At 37.3% G+C, this 22,580-nt stretch overlaps 1 protein-coding gene across 20 annotated transcripts in view; it reads right to left on the bottom strand.

Moving 5' to 3' along the window:
• The window catches only part of LOC129353294 (pleckstrin homology domain-containing family A member 5-like), a 121,902-nt gene that overhangs the window by 20,077 nt on the left and 79,245 nt on the right, over nt 1-22,580 (bottom strand). For 18 of the 20 annotated variants that reach the window (XM_055023757.1, XM_055023633.1, XM_055023432.1 and 15 more), the window contains 8 exons: nt 17,865-17,973; nt 16,394-16,498; nt 13,790-13,862; nt 9,788-9,888; nt 8,234-8,349; nt 4,702-5,208; nt 2,121-2,601; nt 1,211-1,294 (listed from right to left, as the gene is read on the bottom strand). In XM_055023757.1, coding sequence (XP_054879732.1) covers nt 1,211-1,294; nt 2,121-2,601; nt 4,702-5,208; nt 8,234-8,349; nt 9,788-9,888; nt 13,790-13,862; nt 16,394-16,498; nt 17,865-17,921 — 1,524 coding nt within the window. In that variant the 5' untranslated portion in view covers nt 17,922-17,973. Of the gene's footprint in view, nt 1-1,210; nt 1,295-2,120; nt 2,602-4,701; nt 5,209-8,233; nt 8,379-8,632; nt 9,752-9,787; nt 9,889-13,789; nt 13,863-16,393; nt 16,499-17,864; nt 17,974-22,580 lie in introns of those variants that run through there. The other 2 variants (XM_055023709.1, XM_055023815.1) reach the window with 2 other exon arrangements.

The raw sequence follows: 22,580 nt of genomic DNA on the forward strand, positions 1-22,580 counted from the left end.
AGTGCAGGACTGATTTATTAACTATTTTTTGGATCTCAAAAGATGCTTAATAAGAACGTTTTAGAATTTGAACTAAAAAAATCAAACTCAGAGGAGTTCAGGGTGGAACATGCACTGCAAAAACACAAAATTTTACTCACTATTTTGTTCTAGAGCAAATGCCTCAATACACATTGAATCTGACAAAACTTACAAGTAAATTTTCAGCAACATGTAGGAGCTTGTTTTAAGTCAATAATTCGTTAATATTGTTGAAAAAGTACGAGTTCCGCTGGCAGATTATTTCACTTATAAAAAGCAAATTTTCCCATGTTGGAAGTCAAATAATCTGCCAAAGAAAGTGGAACTTTTTCATCAATATTAATGACTTAAAACAAGCTTTTATATCTTGCTGAAAAGTTACTTGTAAGTTTGTTTTCTCTTATTTTGATATTTACACTAGAAACTAGACTAAAAATACTTGATAAGATTTTGTGTTTTTGCATTATTTTTACACAAAAAGGTAAAAAAAAAATTATTTTGGATACAAAATATATTTATTTTTGTAGTTACTGCTCTGAGTATGTTGTTCTTTCAACAAATAGCCTTTTGTTGAGGTATATACTCCAATTAATGATTAATCAATTGCTAAATTAGAAGATGATTATTTCAATAAACGATTAATCATGACCAATCCGATTAATCGTGATTAAAGAGTAAAGGAAAGGGTACACCAGGATAGGAGATTTAGAGGAATTTCATGTCCCGGTGTCGGTTTTTCATGCACTTTATCCAACATGCTATTACAACTGGCAGAACACAAGCTTTTTGCATTTGCTAAAAACAGAGGAGTAAGCATGTGCTGCAGAATCCAGGTCACACTTCACCAGCTCTATCAAAACATGGCATTGTGTGCAGCTTTGACATAAACTCCTGATCTGGCTTAGAGAGTTGTGAGTGATGGGGGTGCAGGGGTTTAAGTCTCCTCTGATGTGAGGCGAGCCTTAGGAGCTCCTGAAGAGGACGGATGCTAAAGCCTTCAACTTGGAGCGCAAAACTGAGTGAAGCAGGAAGAGGGAGAGGGGAGGCTGCGTGACAGAAATAGCACTGTTTTTAACAAAGTCAGGTTCAACCCAAACCGTGAAACCTTAAAGTATTTCAACAGAGCTGCTGACGTATAAACATTTACAGACTGACACGAGGAAGAGACTCGGCACAGATGAAGACTTACAGTTTTGCTTTGAAGAGATTGGGCAGTGATAGTCTGGACTGGGATCCCTGCAGGCAGCGATCGCCTGTCGGGAAGGTAGGCGTACTGCAAAACACAGAGGGAGAGGAAGAGGTTTATCTGTCAGTGATGGAATAATTAACATCAAGACTAAAATCTTCCCTATAATAGACTCAAAACAAGATTCTATATCTTGCTGAAAGGTCAATTTTTAGTTAGTTTTGTCTTATTTCAACCATGATATGATATTTGCAGTAGAAACTAGACAAAAATACTTTGGTGTTTTTGCAGTGCAAAGATCTCTGAGATGTGTTGTGGACGTGTTTCATGCAGAAATGTACTTTGGAGAGCAACGTTGTCATTTTGTTTCAACTAGTCCACTTCCACTAACTGGTTGTTTTGTATCTGTAAGGAACATGAGAACGGAACGTTTTTTAGAAATATTGTATTACAAATATTTATGGAAGAAGATCAGAGAGAGTCGGGGAAAAAAAGAAAAAAATTTTCTCTGAATTTTTGTTTTTTCCCAAAATTCTGACTATAATCTCAGAATTGTGAATTTTTTTTCATAATTTTGACTATTCATCAAAATGTAAAGATTTTTTCCCCCAGAATTATGTCTTGAACCTCAGAATTTTTACTTTTTAGTTCTTAATTTTGATTTTTTTTTCTCACAGTACTTAAAATTCAGAGTTGAGAGTTTTAATCTGATTTTTTAAAATTCTGTCAGAATTAAACTTCTGACTTCAATCAGGGGATTCAAGTCAGAATGTTTTATTTTTCAGTGGCGCTAATCTTCCACAAATATGTGCTTAGTTCTCATTGCTCTTCATGTAACCTTTTAAAAGACACACTCTAAAGCCGCAGCTATTTATAACATTCTCAGATAAGATATAAAAACTGTTTGAAAGACCTTGTTGACTTGCGGTCGCTGCCGTCTGTCGATGCTCAGGTCTCTCCTGTAGACCGGAGAGGCGACCTCTGACCTCGCGTTGGCCATGTTGTAGGATCTCATCGGAGAGTAGGCGCCGTACATGGACAGCGATCCGTGTGAAGGTGAGGGGGGGATGGAGTGGCTCAGTGCGGCGTGCTCTGACAGGTTGATCATGGTTTTGGGGCTGGCCATGTTGCTGTAGAGCCCCGACTGCCGGCTGTAGGCCTGCCTCTGCTGCCATTCGTACAGCTGCCACATGGTGTCGTCTCGCATGGAGCGCCGCTTCTCGGCGGCCGAAGAGCCCAGGGCTTGATCGTAGAGCGAGGGCGACATGCTGCAGATGCTGTCCCGCTGGGCCATGCTGTTCCTGGGCATGCTGCGGTAGCCGTCTCCATAATGAGGCATGTAGGGAACCCGATGGCTCGGCATGTTTCTGGGCAGAGTCTGGTATGAGGTGATGCTAGGGAGAAAAAAAACACAAAAAAATATTAAATACAGTAGGAAGAAATGTTACACAATGTTTAATAAATTAATTCATCTTAAAATATTTAAAGTTTTATTGTCTTCTTTTGAATAAACATAAATAAAAACACTAATAACTTATGAAGAAGTTGGTCTATGTACTTATTTACAAAAATATTAAACTTTCTTGAACTTCCAAAAGAGCATAATAAGTTTTTGATAAGCTTTCACTGGTTTCAGGCTTCTGGTCTATTTCCAATCTTTAAAAAGCCTGACTTGCCGATTCCAATTTATTTATTTATTTTGTCTGAGAAGTTGCTGAGTTGGCAACAGCAAAATCTGTTATGACAAGCCAATGCACAACAAAAATAAAGGCACATAACTTCACTGCAAAATCTATACTTCAAAACAACATTAATCAAATGCAAAGTATGGTGCAGTAAAGTTTTTTTTCCTCTAACAAACAGAAAACAGTAACAACACCAGATTCAGACAAATCAAACATTCATGTGACAACGCGGCTAAAAAAAGCCCAACTTCCTTGCTTGGTTCAACGTCAGAGCGGTTTGCATCGGGAGAGCTTCACATAAAGGCTCCCTGACAGATCCAGGCTAAAGCGCTTGCTGGTCTGTAAAACCCAGCAGCAGCATTTAAAAAGACATGTGACTGCATGGAAACTACACATCAGCTTGGAGGAAACAAACCGTGTTGGAAGAGAGGAGCAGAGGGAGGGCTGGAGACAGACAGTCCATGCTTTCTGCTGCTTTTCTTTATTTATTTAAAAAATTGTTATAATATTAAATAGTGCACACAAGTAGGTGGGTTTCAACAATATACGAATATAAATAATACTCATATGTAGTTCCAGAAAAAGATGTTTTACCTCAGAATGTATCTAAGCCTTTGGATTCATTCCAAATTGTATGTTTTTTTTTTTAAATAAATGCATGAAATCCTCTTTTTAAAATATATTTAAGAGAGGTTAAAGATGTCCCATAGTGTCAATGATAAAAAAGAGAAATAGAGACAAACTGTCAGCCAATTTCCTCAACAAATGGACAGAGGAAGTTTATTTTTAACTCATTAAAACTGAGATCCTCCCAGTTGACCAAGAAAAAGCATCTGTGTATTTCCACTGATAATAACTGATAGAGTCAAAGTGTTTACACAGATTGAATGAAGCTGAATATCTTCATTTTTCATGGAACAGGACGTTAGGAAGAATTAGAACCCAATTAAAAATCACAAACTTGACGTAAATGGTAACTAAACACGGAGAAGATCCTCTCATGTTTCATCATTTCTAAATGAATGTGACCAGAGCACATGTGTCAAACTCATGTCATGGTTGATTATTTGTAAATTGTTATTATGTCTGAATACTTTGGAAAACCATAAGTGCCACAAATTGCGACTTTTACTGTGCGTCAGGTTAAAAAGCAAAAAATAAGTGCTTTGAAACCCACCATCCCAATATATAGTTATGGATATAAAAATCTGTCATAATGCCAGTTTCACACGCCATTGATACGCTGCATTTTACCTGAATTCAGTGACCTAAGTGGCATGTTTTCATTGTGAAGAAAGTGTCTTAAAACAGCAAACAAAAAAACAATGTCAGATTTTACGGCATTCTGACTCATAAAACAGTTTTTTATGCTTGACTTTTTAACAAGAAGGATAATAAATGTGGTGACTTGTGGCATTTTTGGCTTCCCGCAGATACCAATGAATTATGTGGTTAAGAAGTCATACGTGAAAAAATGCTTCATCAACAGGATTAGGACTAGGGCCAAATAAAAAAAAAAAGATTAAAATCAAAATTCAGAGGAAAAATCTGAATTCTCAAAGTCAGAATTCTGACAATCTCAGAATTCTGAGGTTTTTTTCCCAGCCAGGAAGCCATAAAACATGCCAAGAATCCCATTTAAAAAATCTGAGACAGTTATCTATTAATATTTTCCAGTCAGTTATTGGGTTTTATCGATATATTCTGGAACAAACAGCCCTTTAAGAACTTTCATGGCGTTAATACGGCCCAAAATGAGTTTGGCAGAGTCACTTATAGTCCAGAGAATACGGTAAATGCTCCCCCTACCTCCTGGCGTCGTCGTCTTGACCCCGTCCTCTTTGCGTGCGAACCCACTGCTCCAGTTGCTGCATGGAGCTGGTTCTGCTCAGGTTGCGGTCCGGTTCGCTGATTGGACTCTGCTGGACAGGAACCCCGGTCCCGTTAGCCTTACAGGGCTCTCCAGATCCATTCACTTGGGGAAGGTGGAGCGTCCTGTCCATCTCCTTTGGCGTCTGGGGCGAGGTCATGTTGGCTTTAATGGCCGCCGCCTGGTCCGGCTGCAGCTTGATGCTGTTGATCTTCGTGAGGGGTCGCTCGTGCTTGGCCCCGTCCTTCTGGAAGCCGTAGCGCTCGGCGTCGCGCTGCTTTCGCTCGTCTTGCTCGTTGCTGGGCGTTACGGCCGCGCTGCGCTCGCGGTCGACTTGAAGGTTGCGTTCGTTGTTTTGGATTTCAGGCTGAGTAAGCGGCGGCTTGTGGTTCGCTACTTGACTGATTTCTTTGGGTCCACACTCTTCCACTTTTAGCTTGTCTAGCCTTTAAAAAAGACATGAAGGAAACTGTTAAATAAGAAATAGAGAACTCTTCTAGATCTTTTAACCAGAAAGAAGATTTATGTAACTTTTAGAAAAATGCTAAAACTGTCACCGTGTTGTGACAGTTTGTTATGAGACAGATAATCTGATACTATTACCATCTGAATAAATCCACCACTCCCAACCAAAAACAGCCAATCAGAGCCAGAAAGAGCCAGTCTTAGTGCTGTCTATCATCCTCATGTACTCACTCCTCAATGCGCTAATGGTGGAGAAATAACTTATTGACTCAGGGAAACCGTTTACCTGTCATCATTGGTGGCTACGCTAACTCGCCTGAGCATTCATAACAGCAGCAGAGACCTACAGCTACTTAAAAAAGAAGTTATAAATAGTTCTTATCGTCACTTTTATAGTTACCACAAAATATTGCGATAAAACTTTAAGTCTATGTCGTCCGTCTGACTGATACTAGGTTTGGACGAAACATAAAAATAAATGCTTCTGGTAATTACTTTAGCAGATACTATAACTGAGTAGAGGTCAAAATGTTTCTTCCAGCTGCCAGAGAGAACCAGGCGTTCAAAAGCAGATCCGATATCTCCAATAAAACCTTCCCTCCATCCCATCGTACCACCCATCTTCCTCCCCTCCAGACAGTTTTGTGCCTCTTTATGATCTCCTGAGATGCATTCAGAGGTGAATAGCTTCCCAATTTGCTCAGCCTCCGACACGCCCAAGGTCAGAACTTCAAAGTTTCAGCCGTTTCTTTGAGTGGCGCGGCTCAGTGGGTTACCAATAGGAGGGCAGAAGAAAAGACATTCCTTCAGAGTTTCCACTCAGACATTTTTAAATAGTAACACTAGTCACTTAATGTCTTCTCCAGCTTCCTGTGACTCAGTTAACTACCCAGAAGGCAAGCTGGACCTCAGCTGTCTGTATTTATTCTACTGTGGACTCACTCTGTTTTAAGCTGCTATGCAAACATATTTATACCCATTTTGTCACAAATACAACATATTCTTATTGTTATTTATTTTTGTGATGAATAAATAATACATATAGCTTTATTGTCAAGCAAATAGGAATCTGAAAAGTGGGTCAGCATTTGCATTCAGCCCCCTTAAGTTTATCTGCAACAAGGCAGTTCAAAGTGCTTTATGCTGTAAAGTCATAATGCAGTAAACAACATAAAACAAGCAACAAACTTTACATTTTGTCATCAAAATTATTCAGTAAATATGCTGATGTCAATATGTACCAGTATCCAAATCATAATATAGTCAAATTGTCTGGTTGCATTGACCTGCTTTTGTTCTCTTCTTAAAAACGCTGCAACCAGGTAAAGTGGAAACAACATAACGTCTGTTAATATTTTCTATTAAGATCATTTAAACCGATAGGTGATCCAAAATCATTACATTCACTGTAGAGCAGGAAAGAAACCAAACAGTAAGCTTTAAACTCATCTGAGTTCAGCTTCTATGCACCACAAATCTGGATCAAATTTCAAGAAAACTGAAAAACAGTCAAAGCACCGAGTTTCTTTAAATGAAGGTTGTTTAGAGTTACATTTAATTAATTAATCACTGGAACATTCGTCTATATATTTAATGTGTGTCTGCTGGATGATTTTGCTATTGGACTAAATGTAATGTTCATTGTGTCAGAACTGACGACTGTATGATGTTTTTATGAAGTAAAGCATTTTGAGCTGACTTGTTGCTGCAAAGTGTTGAACAAATAAACGACACGTATCGGATCTTTTCAACGTCTCAACGTCCAGGTTACATTCGTCTGACCGGAACGTCATTGATTAGTCACAATAATCAATGAATATATTAATCGCATGATGAATAAAAAAAAAACTCAGTAATTTCCATCGGCATGATTTATCATTCATCTCTTTTTTTCTCTCTTTCTACCAAAAACTAGACAATAAAATTCTTCAGTTTGGTGCTTTTGTCTCATCTGGTTTTTTTTTTTAATGGCAATTTTGTTACAAAGATTTCAAAATGAATTTTATTTGTTGCTTATTTAATTTTTTTGATTTATTTAAAATATCTACCAGTTCCAGTGTTAAATTAGAAGCTAAAGTTTACTGGTCTTTGAGAATGTGTACTTGCATTATTATTAAGTCACTACTGTTATATTACTTAAAAATAGCCTCAAAACAACAATATTATCGTTTATCACAATAATTTCTGGATCAATTTATCGTCCAGCAAAATTTGTTGTTGTCACAGGCCTTTCAGAGATACTCAGCAACTTCACTATTCTGCGTCGTGACACAAGCAAGTGAGAATAAAAACAACAAACATGACGTAATGAAGACTAAATTATTAATGTGTTGGCTCCAGCAACTTTAAAATCCTAAGATATGCTCCACCGTTAGCATCCATGTTTACTTCCACAAGCACCGAGCACTTCTTCTTCTTCTTCTTTTTTTACGGCGTTTGGAAAAACACTGACACTGACATTTACGTTCTGTGTGTGTGACGTTATAGCGCCCTCTACTGCACATCAAGGAAGTCACGTATAAGCCGCATTTATTTGGAAGTGTGACGACCATGCAGAAAAAAAATCAGATTTCACAAAAAATCGGATTTGGGTTACTTGAGGTTGCAGTGTGAACGCCGCCCAAGTCAGTGAGAATGATTATCATCGTCTTCAAGAAGCACCAGCAGCGCAAACTAACATGCCCACATCATGCATGTGGCTTTGTCCTCTTCATTGTTTCTTAAAAAATACAACAAATGCAGCTTCTTAAACAAGCCAAGAGACCAGAAATGTCAAAAGTGGGTGTTGAGCTGCTGCCAAAGACCTTAACAGGATTAAACAGGGGGATTTAAAAGTACTCTCTTCCAGCATTTATGCAAGAAAAGGAGGGAAAAGATCAGGGTGGAGAAGCAAACTAAGAAAAGAGAAGTCATTAGGGAATGTTTTTAAAAATCTCCTCAAAGATCTGCTTTCTTTTCTCTGCTACGAACTGCAGGAAAGTGGCCATTAATGGAGCTGTGACAAACCTTTTGGTTGGCTCTGAATGCACATTCGCAGCATCCGTCATCACTTTCATCCACGACTCCATCTCTTTTCCAGTGTCAGTGCAAAAATAGTACGTCCGCATGTTGGGATGTGTTGCCTGAGAAGTATGAAGGACAGGACTATTACCTGGAACAGACAGAAAGAAGCATTTTAGCCTTTATTTGCAGACAATTTGCTTCATGATAAGCCAATAACAACTGCTGCCATTATGCATGTTCTTTTTAAATAAGTAATATATTTAGTAGAGATGGATTGTGAGACACTGCTGACTGCGACCATCTGTGCCATGCAGATAAATCAAATCCTTGAGTCACTAAGGTTTCACGCATACCACCAGATTAGGGCAGTAAATCTGCCTGGTACAATACTGTAGGACTCACCATGCGGTGCATTGTGCAGATAACATGTTGCTCTTCTGTTCCCTCGCAGCGAACAAACCGAGATATTGTGAGAATCCAAAACAGAGACAAAGAACATTTACTCAGCAACCTCAATATCCTGTTTATCGTTGTTTCAGAGCAAGAAAAGAGCTGTTGTTTCATTAATTCACCCCAAATAGTCTTTAAAAATGGCCGAGGACGAGGAGAATGTAATCAACAAATCATGTCATTCCTTCATTGAGGAGGTTGTGCCCTGTGTTCTACGGTTTTCCTGTTTTCTTAAACTCTCTCTGTTTCATCCTGAGTGTAAGTTGGAAAAGCAGCACAGTCTGTGGTTAGACAGGCCTTCAGCAGACTCCTAAACGTCTGTGTTCAGCTGTTTTTGGCCATGGCAACTTCGTTGACTCCAAGGGTTTGTGAGGAATGCACCGCTACTATATACATCACAAAGTTTTTTAGGAAAAGCATCTTTCCATGAATGTCATGCGACTAACCAAAGTCATGGGACATATTTAACATAAAAAAACTGATTTCTTATGTAATCAGCTTAAGAACAGCTTCCCTAAACGAAAGATTTGTAGTAGAGCTGCAACAAATGATTATATTAGTCATCAATTATTCTGATGATTACTTGATTAATCAGATTTTAAAAAATTGGCACATTCTGAAAATGTTCAACCTTTTAGATTATATTAAAAGATGCAAATAAACAAATAATATATTTTTTAAAAGGGTTATTGCCTAAAATGCAGTAACACAGCAAGAGATTTGGGAAGAGCATATTTACAAACAAGAGTTTTTGTTTTTTTTTTATCAGAAATAATTATATATATGTATATATATTTTGTACTGTTTTGCCCTAATTACTTATCTGAGTGTGATGTTATTTCAAAAAGTTGCCTTCATTGGAGTCTTTATACTCCATAATGATTAATTGATAATTATTTTATTAATCGATTAATCACAATAAGTCCGATTAATCATTTCAGCCCTAATTAATATTGCAAAAAGGTCACATAAAAACAATTTAAACAATCCCTAAAATCAAAAATTTATTACTAGTGGGAAACCTACAATAATTTGAAGCTTCCTCCTTTTCTCACAGAAAACTACATAGAATTTAATTTTGGTCTAACTTTGAAAGAATGGACAAACCTTGAAAGCAAATTTTCTATTAATGTGATCGTCCACAGACAACTGGGATATCTGGAAGCTGGGAAGGAGGATGCTGCCGAGAATCCCCTCCTCTTTTTCATCTGCAGAGGAAAAAATGAATAAAGAAATAAAATGAAAACAGGTGAGAGGTGATTTCCTTAAAAGCTTGGCGGAAGAGATTCAATATAAATAATGTATTGAAAAAAAATGCAAAAAGCCTTAATTACACCTTTTACTGCTGCAGCAAAATCTCAAATTGAAAAATTTAGAAAAATACAAACTTTAATATGTGGATTTATTGACTGTGATTGGAGTTAATAATTTGTACAACCCCCTTTTTTCCTATAGGACAGACATTTTCCCTCCAAAATCAATTTCACAAATTTGCACAATACTTCTGGATCCTCTCTTGTGCCACAAATTTTCTATCCCATTGAGGATTGAGGACTGACAGACATGTTGGATTCTTGACAATGTTTTTTGTCTGAATTTGGCCCAATTATTCTGGACCATTGTCTAGTTAACCGATGACTTATGTTAACTTTATTTTGGCAGAGGTCGCCAAAGTTTTTAAGTTAACCTGTTTTGCTTTCTTGAACTTGACAAAATTTATTGTTTTCGTCATCATGTTTTTTTGCACAAAATCATTCTTACATCATGAGATTTTCATCTGGTCAGTTGTAACTATTTTGAGCTGTTTTTTAGGGCCTCTGTCACTTTAAATCCAAATAAGCTGCTGTTGGCCACGTCCCCTGACCCCCAACTCAAAGTTTACACTTGTAGGTGAAAATAGCTGCAAACAGATGTGCAATTATACAACCGTACATCTTTGAAAAGCAGAAGTAGAGCCTCCTGCACAACCAACAGGAATGCAGCAATTGGTTTCCAGATGGTAAGTAACCAACAAAACAATAGTATTTTCCAGCAGCCATTGTACAGTTCGTACAGCAGTAAAACTAGCTGACCAATCATGTTGGGGTTCCATTTGGGTTGCTAGGTGACAGGCGGAGCCCTACTGGGGTTGCTAGGTAACGGGCTTCAGCGAATCTCTGTGATGTTACATTACGAAAGGTTTTGTAACAGCTAATTTTCCAGACACAAAAAAACATTAACTTATTACCACAAAACGGAATCACAATGTCATTGATTAATTTTTAGAAGTTCACTGAAACTGATCAATTTAGAAAAGTAAGGTATAAAATAAAACAATATTCTGATTACATTTAGGGGTGACAAAAATCTGTGCAATTAGTCAAATTAAAATCTGTTCTCTCAATAAAAGGCTCAATCCTTCCTTCCTGTTATAGTTTATGAATTTACCAGATGCAGCAGCAAATTTCTCCCTGTATGCAGGTAAACGGCTTCAGTTGCTTAAAGCTTTAGTTTCCTAAAGTTGTCCTGCAGCTAAGGCAGATATTCAGATTTATTACTGAGGTGAGCATCAGCTGTTCCTCCAACATGGTGGTTGAAAGTGTAGCTACTCTTTTTCTGCTGTTTTTTCTTATATATATATATATATATATATATATACACAAAACACAACTGCAGAGATGTGTGCAGAACAAAAGCAGCCTTTTGGGATTCCTGGGTGAACAATAATAATCTTAGCAGGTAACAGTTGTGCAGCCGAGGCAGCAAAGTTAAGAACCTGGCTGCCTGCTTGCTGCTGACGGATACATTTTCTCAACATTTCTGTCTAGATCAAGCCTCTAAGTCTGTTGCTTTCAGTGGCATTTGAAAGCCTGTGGGTGGAAAGGAGGTGGCAAGAATTATATACTAGAAATAACACAGACTAGACGTAATCTTGAGCAGCACAAGTGACGAAGATGAAGCCGCATTCAGAAACACAGCTGAGATTCAGTCAAAGAAATCTACATCAGAAACATATTTTCTTACTGTGGTGTAGAAAAAAAGACAGCAGTGAGTCAAACAGTGGTGACCAAAATGGAGGGTGCAGGGGGCCCAGAGCCCCTCTTGAAAATGCTTTCCCCCCCCAGAGAATCATGTTCATGCTATTATGGTTCTCAAACTGAGAACCACTGTTCTGCATGAGATGCAATTTATTTTTAGATCTTTTGATCAATGTAGTCGACTTATTGTTTTCGTCAGTTTCGTAATTTATTTTACATTTTAATCCTAATTGCACTGACTGAACAAATCAAAGTTGTTTTTACATGTTTCACCAAGCTTGTGAAGCTATTGGTGATTTTAAGTTTTCTGTACTAATGGGGAGTTATCAAATAAATTTATATTTTTTTCTTTTAAAGAAATATTTTTTAAAAATTCAACACTCTTTACTATCAAATTTTTATCGACTGATACGAAACCTCAAATTTTGGTATTGGAAGTGAAAAAAGTGGATGAGTACATCAAGATTTAAAACAGGTAAGTACAGTATATTACAGCCACTAACTACTGTTTTTCTAATATATTGTCAAAGTTGATTAATTACCAACTTTTCCTACAGAAATAAGATTTTTTATATAGATTTTTTATTTATTGCATCCCACAAAATGTAACCAAAGGTTTGAGATGGAGAAAGTAAAAACAAGCCTTTATCTTTTCTGTCTTTACAAAAAAATGCAAAGTATTCAGGATGTCAAATATGATGAAAATGAAGTGAATAAAGAAAAAAGACAATAACACTAATGAGAGCAAAGCAGAACGAAAAGCAAATCTAACAGACATTGTAACGTACAAATAACTTCTACTTCTTAAATGCATTAGTTTGACTGGTTCATATTTAATTAAGAAACAGTGACAATCATACGTTGGTCTAAATGTTTTAAGAAATATTCAAGGGAAAACGCAGCAGACAGACAACCTGTCTGACCCCACTGTCTGCATCCAGCTTTAAAAAATTAGGTTTGCCTTTACTGTTGGCTCACAAGAAGCCAATCTTGTCTCTTCAGCTGCTCATCGTGCATGATGGGTTTTGCTACGGTGTTAAACCCTGACAGAGCTTTACAACTCTCCGTTTGTGGTCACTTAACTCGAAGTAGGCTTATAGTTTAGACCGCCTTTGAAAACTTTGGCTCACTTCCCAGATTAGCAGACGTTTCAATTCCCTTTTCTTTGGTGACCGAAGCTCAGAGGAAGCCAACCAACGTCTGGAGGTGAACACAAGACCTGAATACACACATAAGGACTGCTGCTGACTGCAGCTATTTGAAGTAAAAAGTATTTAAGTCTATCTTAACTAAATTTGATATTCATTGTTTTTGTGTAGTAGCTTCTACTGTTTGTACATGTGAAAAATGTAGCTGCTTTTCTGGCTCTGGGAGAAGTAATTTTTAAAGATGATCTATTATGCTCCCTTAAACATGTTAGCATATGGCTATTGCCTTCTCAAAATATGTTGAACACATTTTTGCACAAAATCATTCTTAAATAATAAGATTTTAGTCAGTTCTGCCAATTTTGAGCTCCTTTAAGAATGAGCTTTTAGAGTCTGTCACTTCAAATTGAAACACTGAATTTGGAGACTAAAGCAGGTGTTGCTAGCCACGACTTCCAACTTAACGTTTATACTCTTATGTGAAAATGGCTACAACCATACATCTTTGAAAAGCAGAAGGAGAGCTTCCTGCACAGCAAACAAGAATGCAGCAAGTGGATTCAAAATGGTAAGTTACTGTTACTGTTGTAGCAGCGCATACAACCGTAAAATCAGCGGGCCAAGCATCCTGGAGATCGGGCTTTCCTGGTGTTGATTTGTGACGTTACATTTTTGAGGTGCTTGAAATGGCTCATTTTCCAAACATTAATGTATTGGCAAGAAAAACATCCAGGCAGGTTATTTAAGCATAAGTTGTTTTTAGAAGCACCAGAAACCCTAATGTAAGTATAAAAACATGAAAAATATGAGTTTGGTATCAGATGTACCCTTTAAGTCCTTTCAGTTTGTCTTGAAAGCTCATTTACTGAATAGAAAGTGTCTTAGAAATACGGAAAAGTTTTGTGAGGTTTTGAAGGTAGGAGCAGAACGTGAGTTGGACTTACCTCTATAGTAGAACAGGCACAGGTCAGACAGGACAAACCACCTCTTTTTCCACAACTTCATGCCTGTGCTGTCCTGTAAATAAAACACAGGAAATTTCTGCTGTAATTCCTTCAACACAGGCAATAAAACTGACCGTAGTCTTTACAGCAATCGTGGATATGCTAAATAGACAGGATTTGTTAGCATTGATAATAAACTCTGCTGTGTTTAAACTGATCTGCAGGAAGCAAAAGACAACATCTTGCGGGGTAAGACTGTTTTTTAAGTGTATACTGGTCCACTTTTCACTTAAAATCTCTTTATTTATGTCCTGGCACAGACTATTTTCTAATTTACTTTTAAAGAACAGCCAACAAAATACAACAAACTAATCTTTCTCTACAAGTTCAGGCTTTTAGAATCAGCTCAAAGAGATTTTTAGTCTGCTGTGTAAAGAGTATTAGCCGATCCTTTAATGGAAACTTGAGTAGGGTCCTTAATCGTAGATTTTATCCTGGAGACTAAAGCAGGAGGAGGGACTACGGCAACTCTGTCATTATGGTCAAATAACATGTGGGCTGCAGTTTACCTTAAAGGAAACGTCTCCTCCACAACCTACAGTGTTTTACACATTAAGATCCAGGTGGATACGAAACACAGAACGACATCTTGTGTCTATTTATTCACACATTGCTAAATTTAACCGAACTCTCAAGGATTCATTTCACTATGTGTTAAAAGTTTCTTAGGATTCACATCAATCACTGCGGCATGTTGATTTCCCAGTGGATCCGCTGCGGGGCTGCAGTTTTCCCTCAGCCGGGTGGAGTTCAACGGCTTTCAGGTTTCAATGAGGCAAGAAAATAAAAGTCCAAATCCAGCTTTTACTCAGGGTAGCAGATTTGTGAGTCTTTTGCACGATCTCCATCTCCCTGATTACGGTCTCCGAAGAGAAGCAGCTGCCAGCTGCAGCAAAAAAAAGAAACCGTCTCGTGTGCAGAGAACTGCAATCACAACTAATTGAGCCTCGCTGCAGGGAAGCGTTAGCGTCCAGTTGAGCCCAAAGTTGTTCAAAGCGCCACCTCTCAACCTGAGGCGTGCAGCCCAGGCGTGATGTGATTTAACAATGTCTCTGGACAAAACAACACTCACATTGTCCAAGACACAAAAACACAAAACAAAAAATCCTCTCTGCACGGTTGCTGCTGTGCAATTTGGGTGGTTATATATTGGAGGATTAGATTCCATAATTAAGCATTATTTATGTGCCACAGTGTTTTATTTTATTATTCGTATGGATGTGAAGTTTGTCAAAACTGGTTTGTTTATTCTTCAAATTCATTCTGTTAAGTCAAAAAGTTAATTTTCTCCAGACATTTATCGGTATTTAAGTTATATAGTGACATTAATTGTTGGTGGTTCCCAGAGCAACCAGTAACCTACAGCTCATCCCCATCTTTCTGTTCTGTGGTACGTATGGAGGAGGAATGAAAAAACCCCCCAAACAATTCTGACTTTCATCTCAGAATTCTGAGGAATGTGGCATTTACTCAGGTCACTGAATGCAACGTTTAGATCTGTTTCATCCATCCATCCATCCATTTTCTAACACTAGTCCCTAGTGGGGTCGGGAGCTGGTGCCTCTACAGCTGACCTTCCAGGAAAGAGCTGGACAGGTCACCAGTCTGTCACAGAGACACATAGAGACACACAGGACAAGCAACCATACGCACGCACGCACGCACGCACGCGCACGCACGCACGCACACGCACACGCACGCACGCACACGCACACGCACACGCACACACACACACACACACACACACACACACACACACACACACACACACACACACACACACACACACACACACACCCTAGGGAGAATTTAGAGAGATCAATTAACCTGACAGTCATGTTTTTGTCTGTGGGAGGAAGCCGGAGTACCAGGGAAGAACTTCATGCACAGGAAGAACATGCAGAAAGACTCTGGGTCGGGAATCGAACCCAGGACCTTTTTGGCGACAGTGCTACCAACTGCACCACCGTGCAGCATTCACTGACCTGAGTAAATGCAGTATTTTTGGCTTTTCAAAAAACTCTGTGGGATTTTATGGCGTCCTGACTCAATAGAATGGCACTTTCTGCTAAACTTTTTAACCAAACAGATTGTAAAAGTGGTCATTTGTGGCACTTTTGGCTTCCCTTAGGATAGCAATTAATTATGTGGTTATAAAGTCACACACAGAAAAACTGTGTCAGAGAATTAGGGCCACTGAAAAAAAGAAATGACTTTTTTTTGTCAGGATTCTGAAAAAAAGCCAAAATTCTCAGATTAAAGCCTTTTGGTTATTTCAGTGGCACTATTTCCCTTCCATAGGTATGCATTAGGATCAGCTGGTTTTTATTTTACAGGTTTACCATGTCTTGCATATATTATTAACTGTCCTCATAATTAATGTTGTGAATTTTAGCTGTTTAATTTTACAACAACTGTTCTGTAAACTGTCCATTGCTCTGAAGTTTGTTTAGGTTTATTTATTGTATTTTATTTACAGTCAATCTGAGTGTGTTTGTTGTTAAGTTAACAAATAAAGCCATTTTTTTGCCATGACATCCTCACCTGTTTGTAAAGCCAGTTTCTCTTGATTACTGGGGCGCTGGGATTCCGCCTGATGGAGTTGGATCGCTTCCCAAAGTTGTGAATCTTCTTAGACGGTCTTGAGGGCTGGAAAAAAAAAACATTTTAACAAGAATTATAATTATTTTTATTTAAATTCTATATGCCTTTAATTGGTTGCTTGTGAAACTTTTTCACATTTCTCTACGATACAACCACAAACGTCTTTATATTGAATTAGGATTTTATACAACTCAAGCAAATTACAGTGTGGAAGAAAATGTATAGTCTTCATTGAATGGAAATCTGAAAACTGTGCATTTGTGTTCATTCCTCTAAGTTTAGATCCAACATTTCACTGTAATTACAGCCACAAAAATTTGCAGAACATTTCTGCCCACTTTGCACAACTACAGACAGAAATATTGGCTCTTTCTTATTTGTAATTCAGCTTAAAGGTGACCTGTAATGCTTCCTTGAACAGATTAGGATAGGTTTCTGAGCTATACAAAAAATGTTTCTTACATTTTTGTTGCACAAAGATTTCAGTCTAATCAGTTCTGTCTACTTTGAGTTCCTTTCAGGTTGAGCTGTTTTAGGGTTTCTGTCACCTTAAATCCAAAAAAGCTGCTAATGGCTGGATGTCCTGGATTTATTAAGGGTCTCAGAGTAAAAGGGGCAGAGCACAAATGTATGCCAACATTGTTTCTATATTGCTTTCATTGCACTTATTCAGGACTTTGTATTAATTTATAACAAATATTCCAATAAAATACATCAAGTTTGTTGCATGTAGGGATGCAACTGACAATTATTTACAGTTATCAATTAAACTATTTATTATTTGGATGACTAATTGATTAATCAGATTTTAAAAATTGTGGATTTTTTATTTAAGTGTTTTTTACTCCACTAGCAATATATTAAAATAAACAAATAATTAAATTCCTTTGTAAAAATAAATATTGTATTTTATTTCCTAAAATACAATAACAGCAATTCCTTTGGTGTTGATTATTTGTAGCAGGATATTCATCTGCAGCTAATAAATACATTTAACATTAACATATAAAACTGTTTTACTTAATATTAATACCGAACTGATTAATAATTGGTTAGAAAATGGGTCTTGTTTTGTTTTTTTGCAGAGTTTGAACCAGATAAAGCAACATTTCTGCCACTTTAGTTGTTTCAAGTAGAACATATTTACGAGTAAAATACTTATTTTTTCATTCTAAATGCTAAATCTATACATGTTGTGTTCAGTTTAAGCTTTATTCCTGCTCTTAAAGTGTTTGCTCTTCCAGCAAATGGCTTTTTATGAGTCTTTATACTCCAGATTAATTGATTGCTAAATTAGTTGAGGAATATTTCTATAATCAATTAATCACGATTAATCAGATTAATCGTTTCAGCCCTACTTGTCAGATGTAATGGTCTGCCTGGCATTTTCATGATTCCCGTGATCACTTACTCTTCCTGCCGGACTGTTGGCGCAGTCGGGGATGGGTGCGTTTGGGGCCTCGCTCATGGTGCTGATCGGCCGTTCCTTCTTCTCATTCGCTGGCACTTTGGAGGCAGTTCTAAACAACAAGACATGAAGACAAATCTTCCGTCGGTAAATACAGTGTGTACTGTTTCCAACTCATTTAGCGGGAGTCGCTCTCAGAAAACAGGGAAACTAGGAGGACGCAGGGTTAACGCTCTGCTCCCCTCTCATTCCTCTGAAGTCAAAGCCCTCTGTATAATGAGATCCCAGCATGGGCTTATAAATCAAACCAATTACTCCCAGTATGTCGGGGCAGATAATTTTTCCAGTTCTCTGACAGCTTTACAGTAAATGGTTTGTGAGGTCTGTCCAAATGACAGTCAGGGCTGTGGGTTTAAAAAAAGAAACAATGAGTAAGAACAACAATAAACACAAACAAATAAATTAAGTAAATTAAGTAAATTTCCTTAGGATTCGAGTTCCAACATTTTTATGAGAGGAAATGATGAAAACGACCAAGAGAAGAACCGTACCGGAGCAGAAAAGCTACAGTGAAGAAGGAAGCATCAAATCTAGAATTGATTTCCAGCACTGGAAAAAGAACAGTGTGTTCTAGCAACGAGTCGCTAATTAGCATCAAGGTATAATAAGATTTAACGTTTTTGCTGCTTTATCCGCCGTAATGCTCCTACAGTTTAGGGGAGGCCAAACATTTTGCTACATGGTCTAACGGAGTGAAGTGGAAATATTCTGAAAATAGTCATAATAAAGTCGTAATAATATGATAATAAAGTTAGAATGTGAAAATAAAGTCAAGATAATTATAAACACGTACAAGAATAATGTCATAAAATTACAAGAATAAAGCCATATGAGAATAAAGTAGCAATAATATAAGAATAAAGTTGTAATGTTATTAGAATGAAGTCATAAAATTATGAGAATAAACTTGTATGAGAATGAAATTGTAATATTATTACTTAATTCTCTTAGTATTGTTATTTTATTCTTGTCATTCTTATAACTACAGCTGGAAACTGGTGATGCAGTGATGAACTGTGGCCTGAACCTTTAGAGCCACATAAAGACGGTTACAAATTCGGCCTTCTATCACCTGAAGAACATTTCTAAGATTAAAGGATTAATGTCCTAATAAGATCTAGAGAAACTCATCCCTGCGTTTATCTTTAGTTGTATTTATTACTGCAACAGCGTCTTCACAGGTCTGCCTAAAAAACAATCAATGAGGTCCAGAACGCTGCTGCTGGAGTTCTGACTAAAACCAGGAAGTTAGAGAACGTCACCAGTTCTAAAGTCCTTCCTCTGGCTCCCTGTAGCTCAGAGGATAGACTTTAAAATACTGCTGTTAGTTTATAATTCGCCGAACAGCTCGGCACCACAACACATCAAAAATCCACTGCTGTTGTCATAGCAACCTTCCAGAACCTCTCAGGTCTTCTGGTTCTGCTCTGCATCCAGAACCAGAACCAGAACCAGAACCAGAACCAGAACCAGAACCAGACATGCAGCATTCAGCTTCTGTGCTCCACAAATCTGGAACAAACTTCCAGAAAACTGCACAACAGCTGAAACACTGAGTTCCTTTAAATCTGGACTAGAAATCCAGCTGGTTAAGAGTTGCTGCTGAAACACAATCAACGAAACATTCATCAACAAACTGATGACAGCACTTGGAAAAATGTCATGTTTTTTTATGTTTTTATGTCGTAAAGCAGTTTGAACTGCCGTGTTGCTAAAATGTGCTATACAAATACAACTTTATTGATTGATAACGTTTTGACATTATTCCAGTATGACTTCATTCATGTAATTTTATATTTTTATTTTCTTAGTATGGTCCTCTTAACACGCCCTTGTGATTCACAATATGTCACACAGTACAGGGATTATAAAATGACTTTAGATTAGAATGAGTGAATAAAATGTATCTTTTTTTTTTCTTCATTTCTTGAGCATTAATCCTGCCCCAATCCAAATAAGAAAAAATCAGAAATACGAAGAAACGTTAGTGAATGTGTTACAAGTTAAGGCAGAACTGAAAGAAACAGCTACTTGACATCGCTACATACCTGAGATTTGATCTCTGCCTCATAAATCTGAGTATTACAAACACAGCAGACAGTTTTCTCACTTCATCGCCTATGAAATTGAATAACACATCTGGAAACGTAGAGAAGCCATAGAGTGACTAATGCTCTCTTGAGGTGAAATGCACACATTTCCAATCAGCGCTCCGACTCAGAAACACAAGAGCGCCTGAAACTTGACTTCTGGGCTCGCTGCAGTGAACGAGTTCTGAATATTTCCTACGCCGGCCGTGACAGACGATGCTCAAAGCGGTCCAGTAATCGATGACGTGTAGACGTGCGATCAAACTCTGACAGTCGGGGAGGGCTGCAGGGAGCGGAGGGCCTGTTGTCCGCAGAGGTCCGGCTCCATTTGATGCTCTATTTGGCACCAAGCCGCGACTCGGCCGCGAGCAGCGGATAATTAGTTTGGACCTTATAATCAATCTTCATGCAGTGAGGCTGAAAAGAAGGGAGTGTGTCAAACAGATATGAGCTGGCAAACGATAACAGGCCGACTGAGGTCAATGATTACTGTTAATGCAGCCGTAAGGTTGTTTTCTACTGAAGTTATTTGGTATATAAATATGTGATGCTGTGCTGCTCTTGACTGTTTGTGGTCACAGTGGCAACCAGTAATTCAGTCTTAATTTAACAACCAGATTCTTATGTGCACAAATGGAATAAAAATGGTTAAATTGAATTATCAATATAGCTGCTTTTTGTTTTGAAATATGAGAAATTACTTAAAATTTATCATATTTGCAACATAAATGGACTGCTAATGTAAATGGTGTAACGAGTATTTATTACACATTGTATTGTCTTTACAAGAAAGTATATTTATTATTAATTAAATAAAATAAAAGTTTTATTTTGAGCAAGGAGAAGACAAAGTTCATTAAATTCAACGCCTAATTAAATGTTAGTCGAGTTTAGTTTTGCAACAAAACTCAGTGGGGCAAAATTAATTTGAGTTAAATATCTTCTCTTTATTCTGCGTTCATGCAGATGTTAAGACTGATAAAAAAAAAAGTGAGCTAATTAAGAAAAATCTCAAATACATTCACATATTTTTTAAGTTTTTTGCTTTTTGGTTACACCTAAATATTTCATTACCAGAAAAAATGAGATTGGGTTTCTGGGTAGCTGGCGCTTTAAATCACTGTTTTCTGGTTTGATGCAGTTATTTCTTGTTACCAGCATAAACCCACAATGCAGATGGCCGCAGTGCAGGAAAGCATTGGCTGTAGCAATTTACCTTGGGTAACAGTCGTCGTAAGTTGTTTACCATGGCTGTAAGTCAACAGGAGAGGTAATGAACCTCAAAGTGAAGCTGAAAACGCCATGCAACGTTCATTCCTCACTAATGGCTTCTTTCACAAATGAGCAAATAGACATTTGTTATTTTACCTGCAAGACAGCAGGTAAAATAACAAATGTCACTCTTTATGTAATATAAACTGTACAAAATGAGATAATAAAAAAAGAATCACAATATAAATCAAAAATTTTAAACTTAATGTAAATGTTTTGCAATTAGTTTATGAAAAAACTCTTGGAAATACATATTCATTCTCTGAGATTTAGAGAAAATATGGACTTAAGAGTTTTATTGCAATGTGGAGCTATTATGAGAATCAAGATTATTATTAAAAAATATTTATTATTTCTTTTTTAGATTACTAAAAAAGAGTCATTTGTAGCACCACAAACAAAATACTGTCCTTAAAAGAAACATTTCCATTTGAAACAGGCGTCTTCAGGGAACACCACACCACAGCAGCTGCATTTAATTACATTTATTTTGAATTTATGGATGTTTACTGTTTCTTCATATGAAGAAAATAGTTAGAATAAAATTTCCAAAAATACTGACTGTTTTCTGTTTATTTAAGATCATTAACTGAAATTTATGAAGACAACAATAAATCAAAATTCTTATTTTAAGACATTTTTCACAGTAAATGAGGATAAATACCTGCCTCTATCTGAGCCTGTGCATCAAATCAAGACAGTGGAACCAACATATCAGCACCAAAGTGTTAGATCTTTGCTTGGTGAAAGTGTGAGTCTGTTGTCCAAAAACTGTGCGGCCCGGTTCTGCTGCTGCAGAAGCTGGGCGATCTGAGCCCATGGGGGGAAACAGTGAACTGACTCGCTGAGAGTGCATTTTTAAATGAACACACAGCACTTTCAAAGAGGTGAGGCTGCTTTTAAGCACATCTGTGCGATGCAAAACTGGACTTTTATCTTTTAATGAAGAAAACAAGGCAGGCGCATTCTGGTTGTGCGTGAGTGCACATATTTCATGGTGTCAGAGTCCATTTAGCTTTGAGACAGAACCTCCACACACTCTAGAATAAATCCTACTAATTTTACGCAGCTTATGAAAACTAGTCAAAGCAAAACAAGAAAACCAAATGTTTTTCTTTTGTTATAAACTGACAATTAGACCTATAAATGTTTACTGATACCAACAAAACCAACAAAATGGCTCCAACACATTTTTTTATGTTCATGCAAATGAAAATGGAATAGAGAATATAGCCTGGAAATACAAATATTTACCCCTATTCTATTTTCCTTATATTCTTGTCCTGACCTGGAAATA

The sequence above is a fragment of the Poeciliopsis prolifica genome, unplaced genomic scaffold (genome assembly GCF_027474105.1).
Source record: "Poeciliopsis prolifica strain line A6 unplaced genomic scaffold, Auburn_PproV2 SCAFFOLD001, whole genome shotgun sequence".
Lineage (NCBI taxonomy): Eukaryota > Metazoa > Chordata > Actinopteri > Cyprinodontiformes > Poeciliidae > Poeciliopsis > Poeciliopsis prolifica.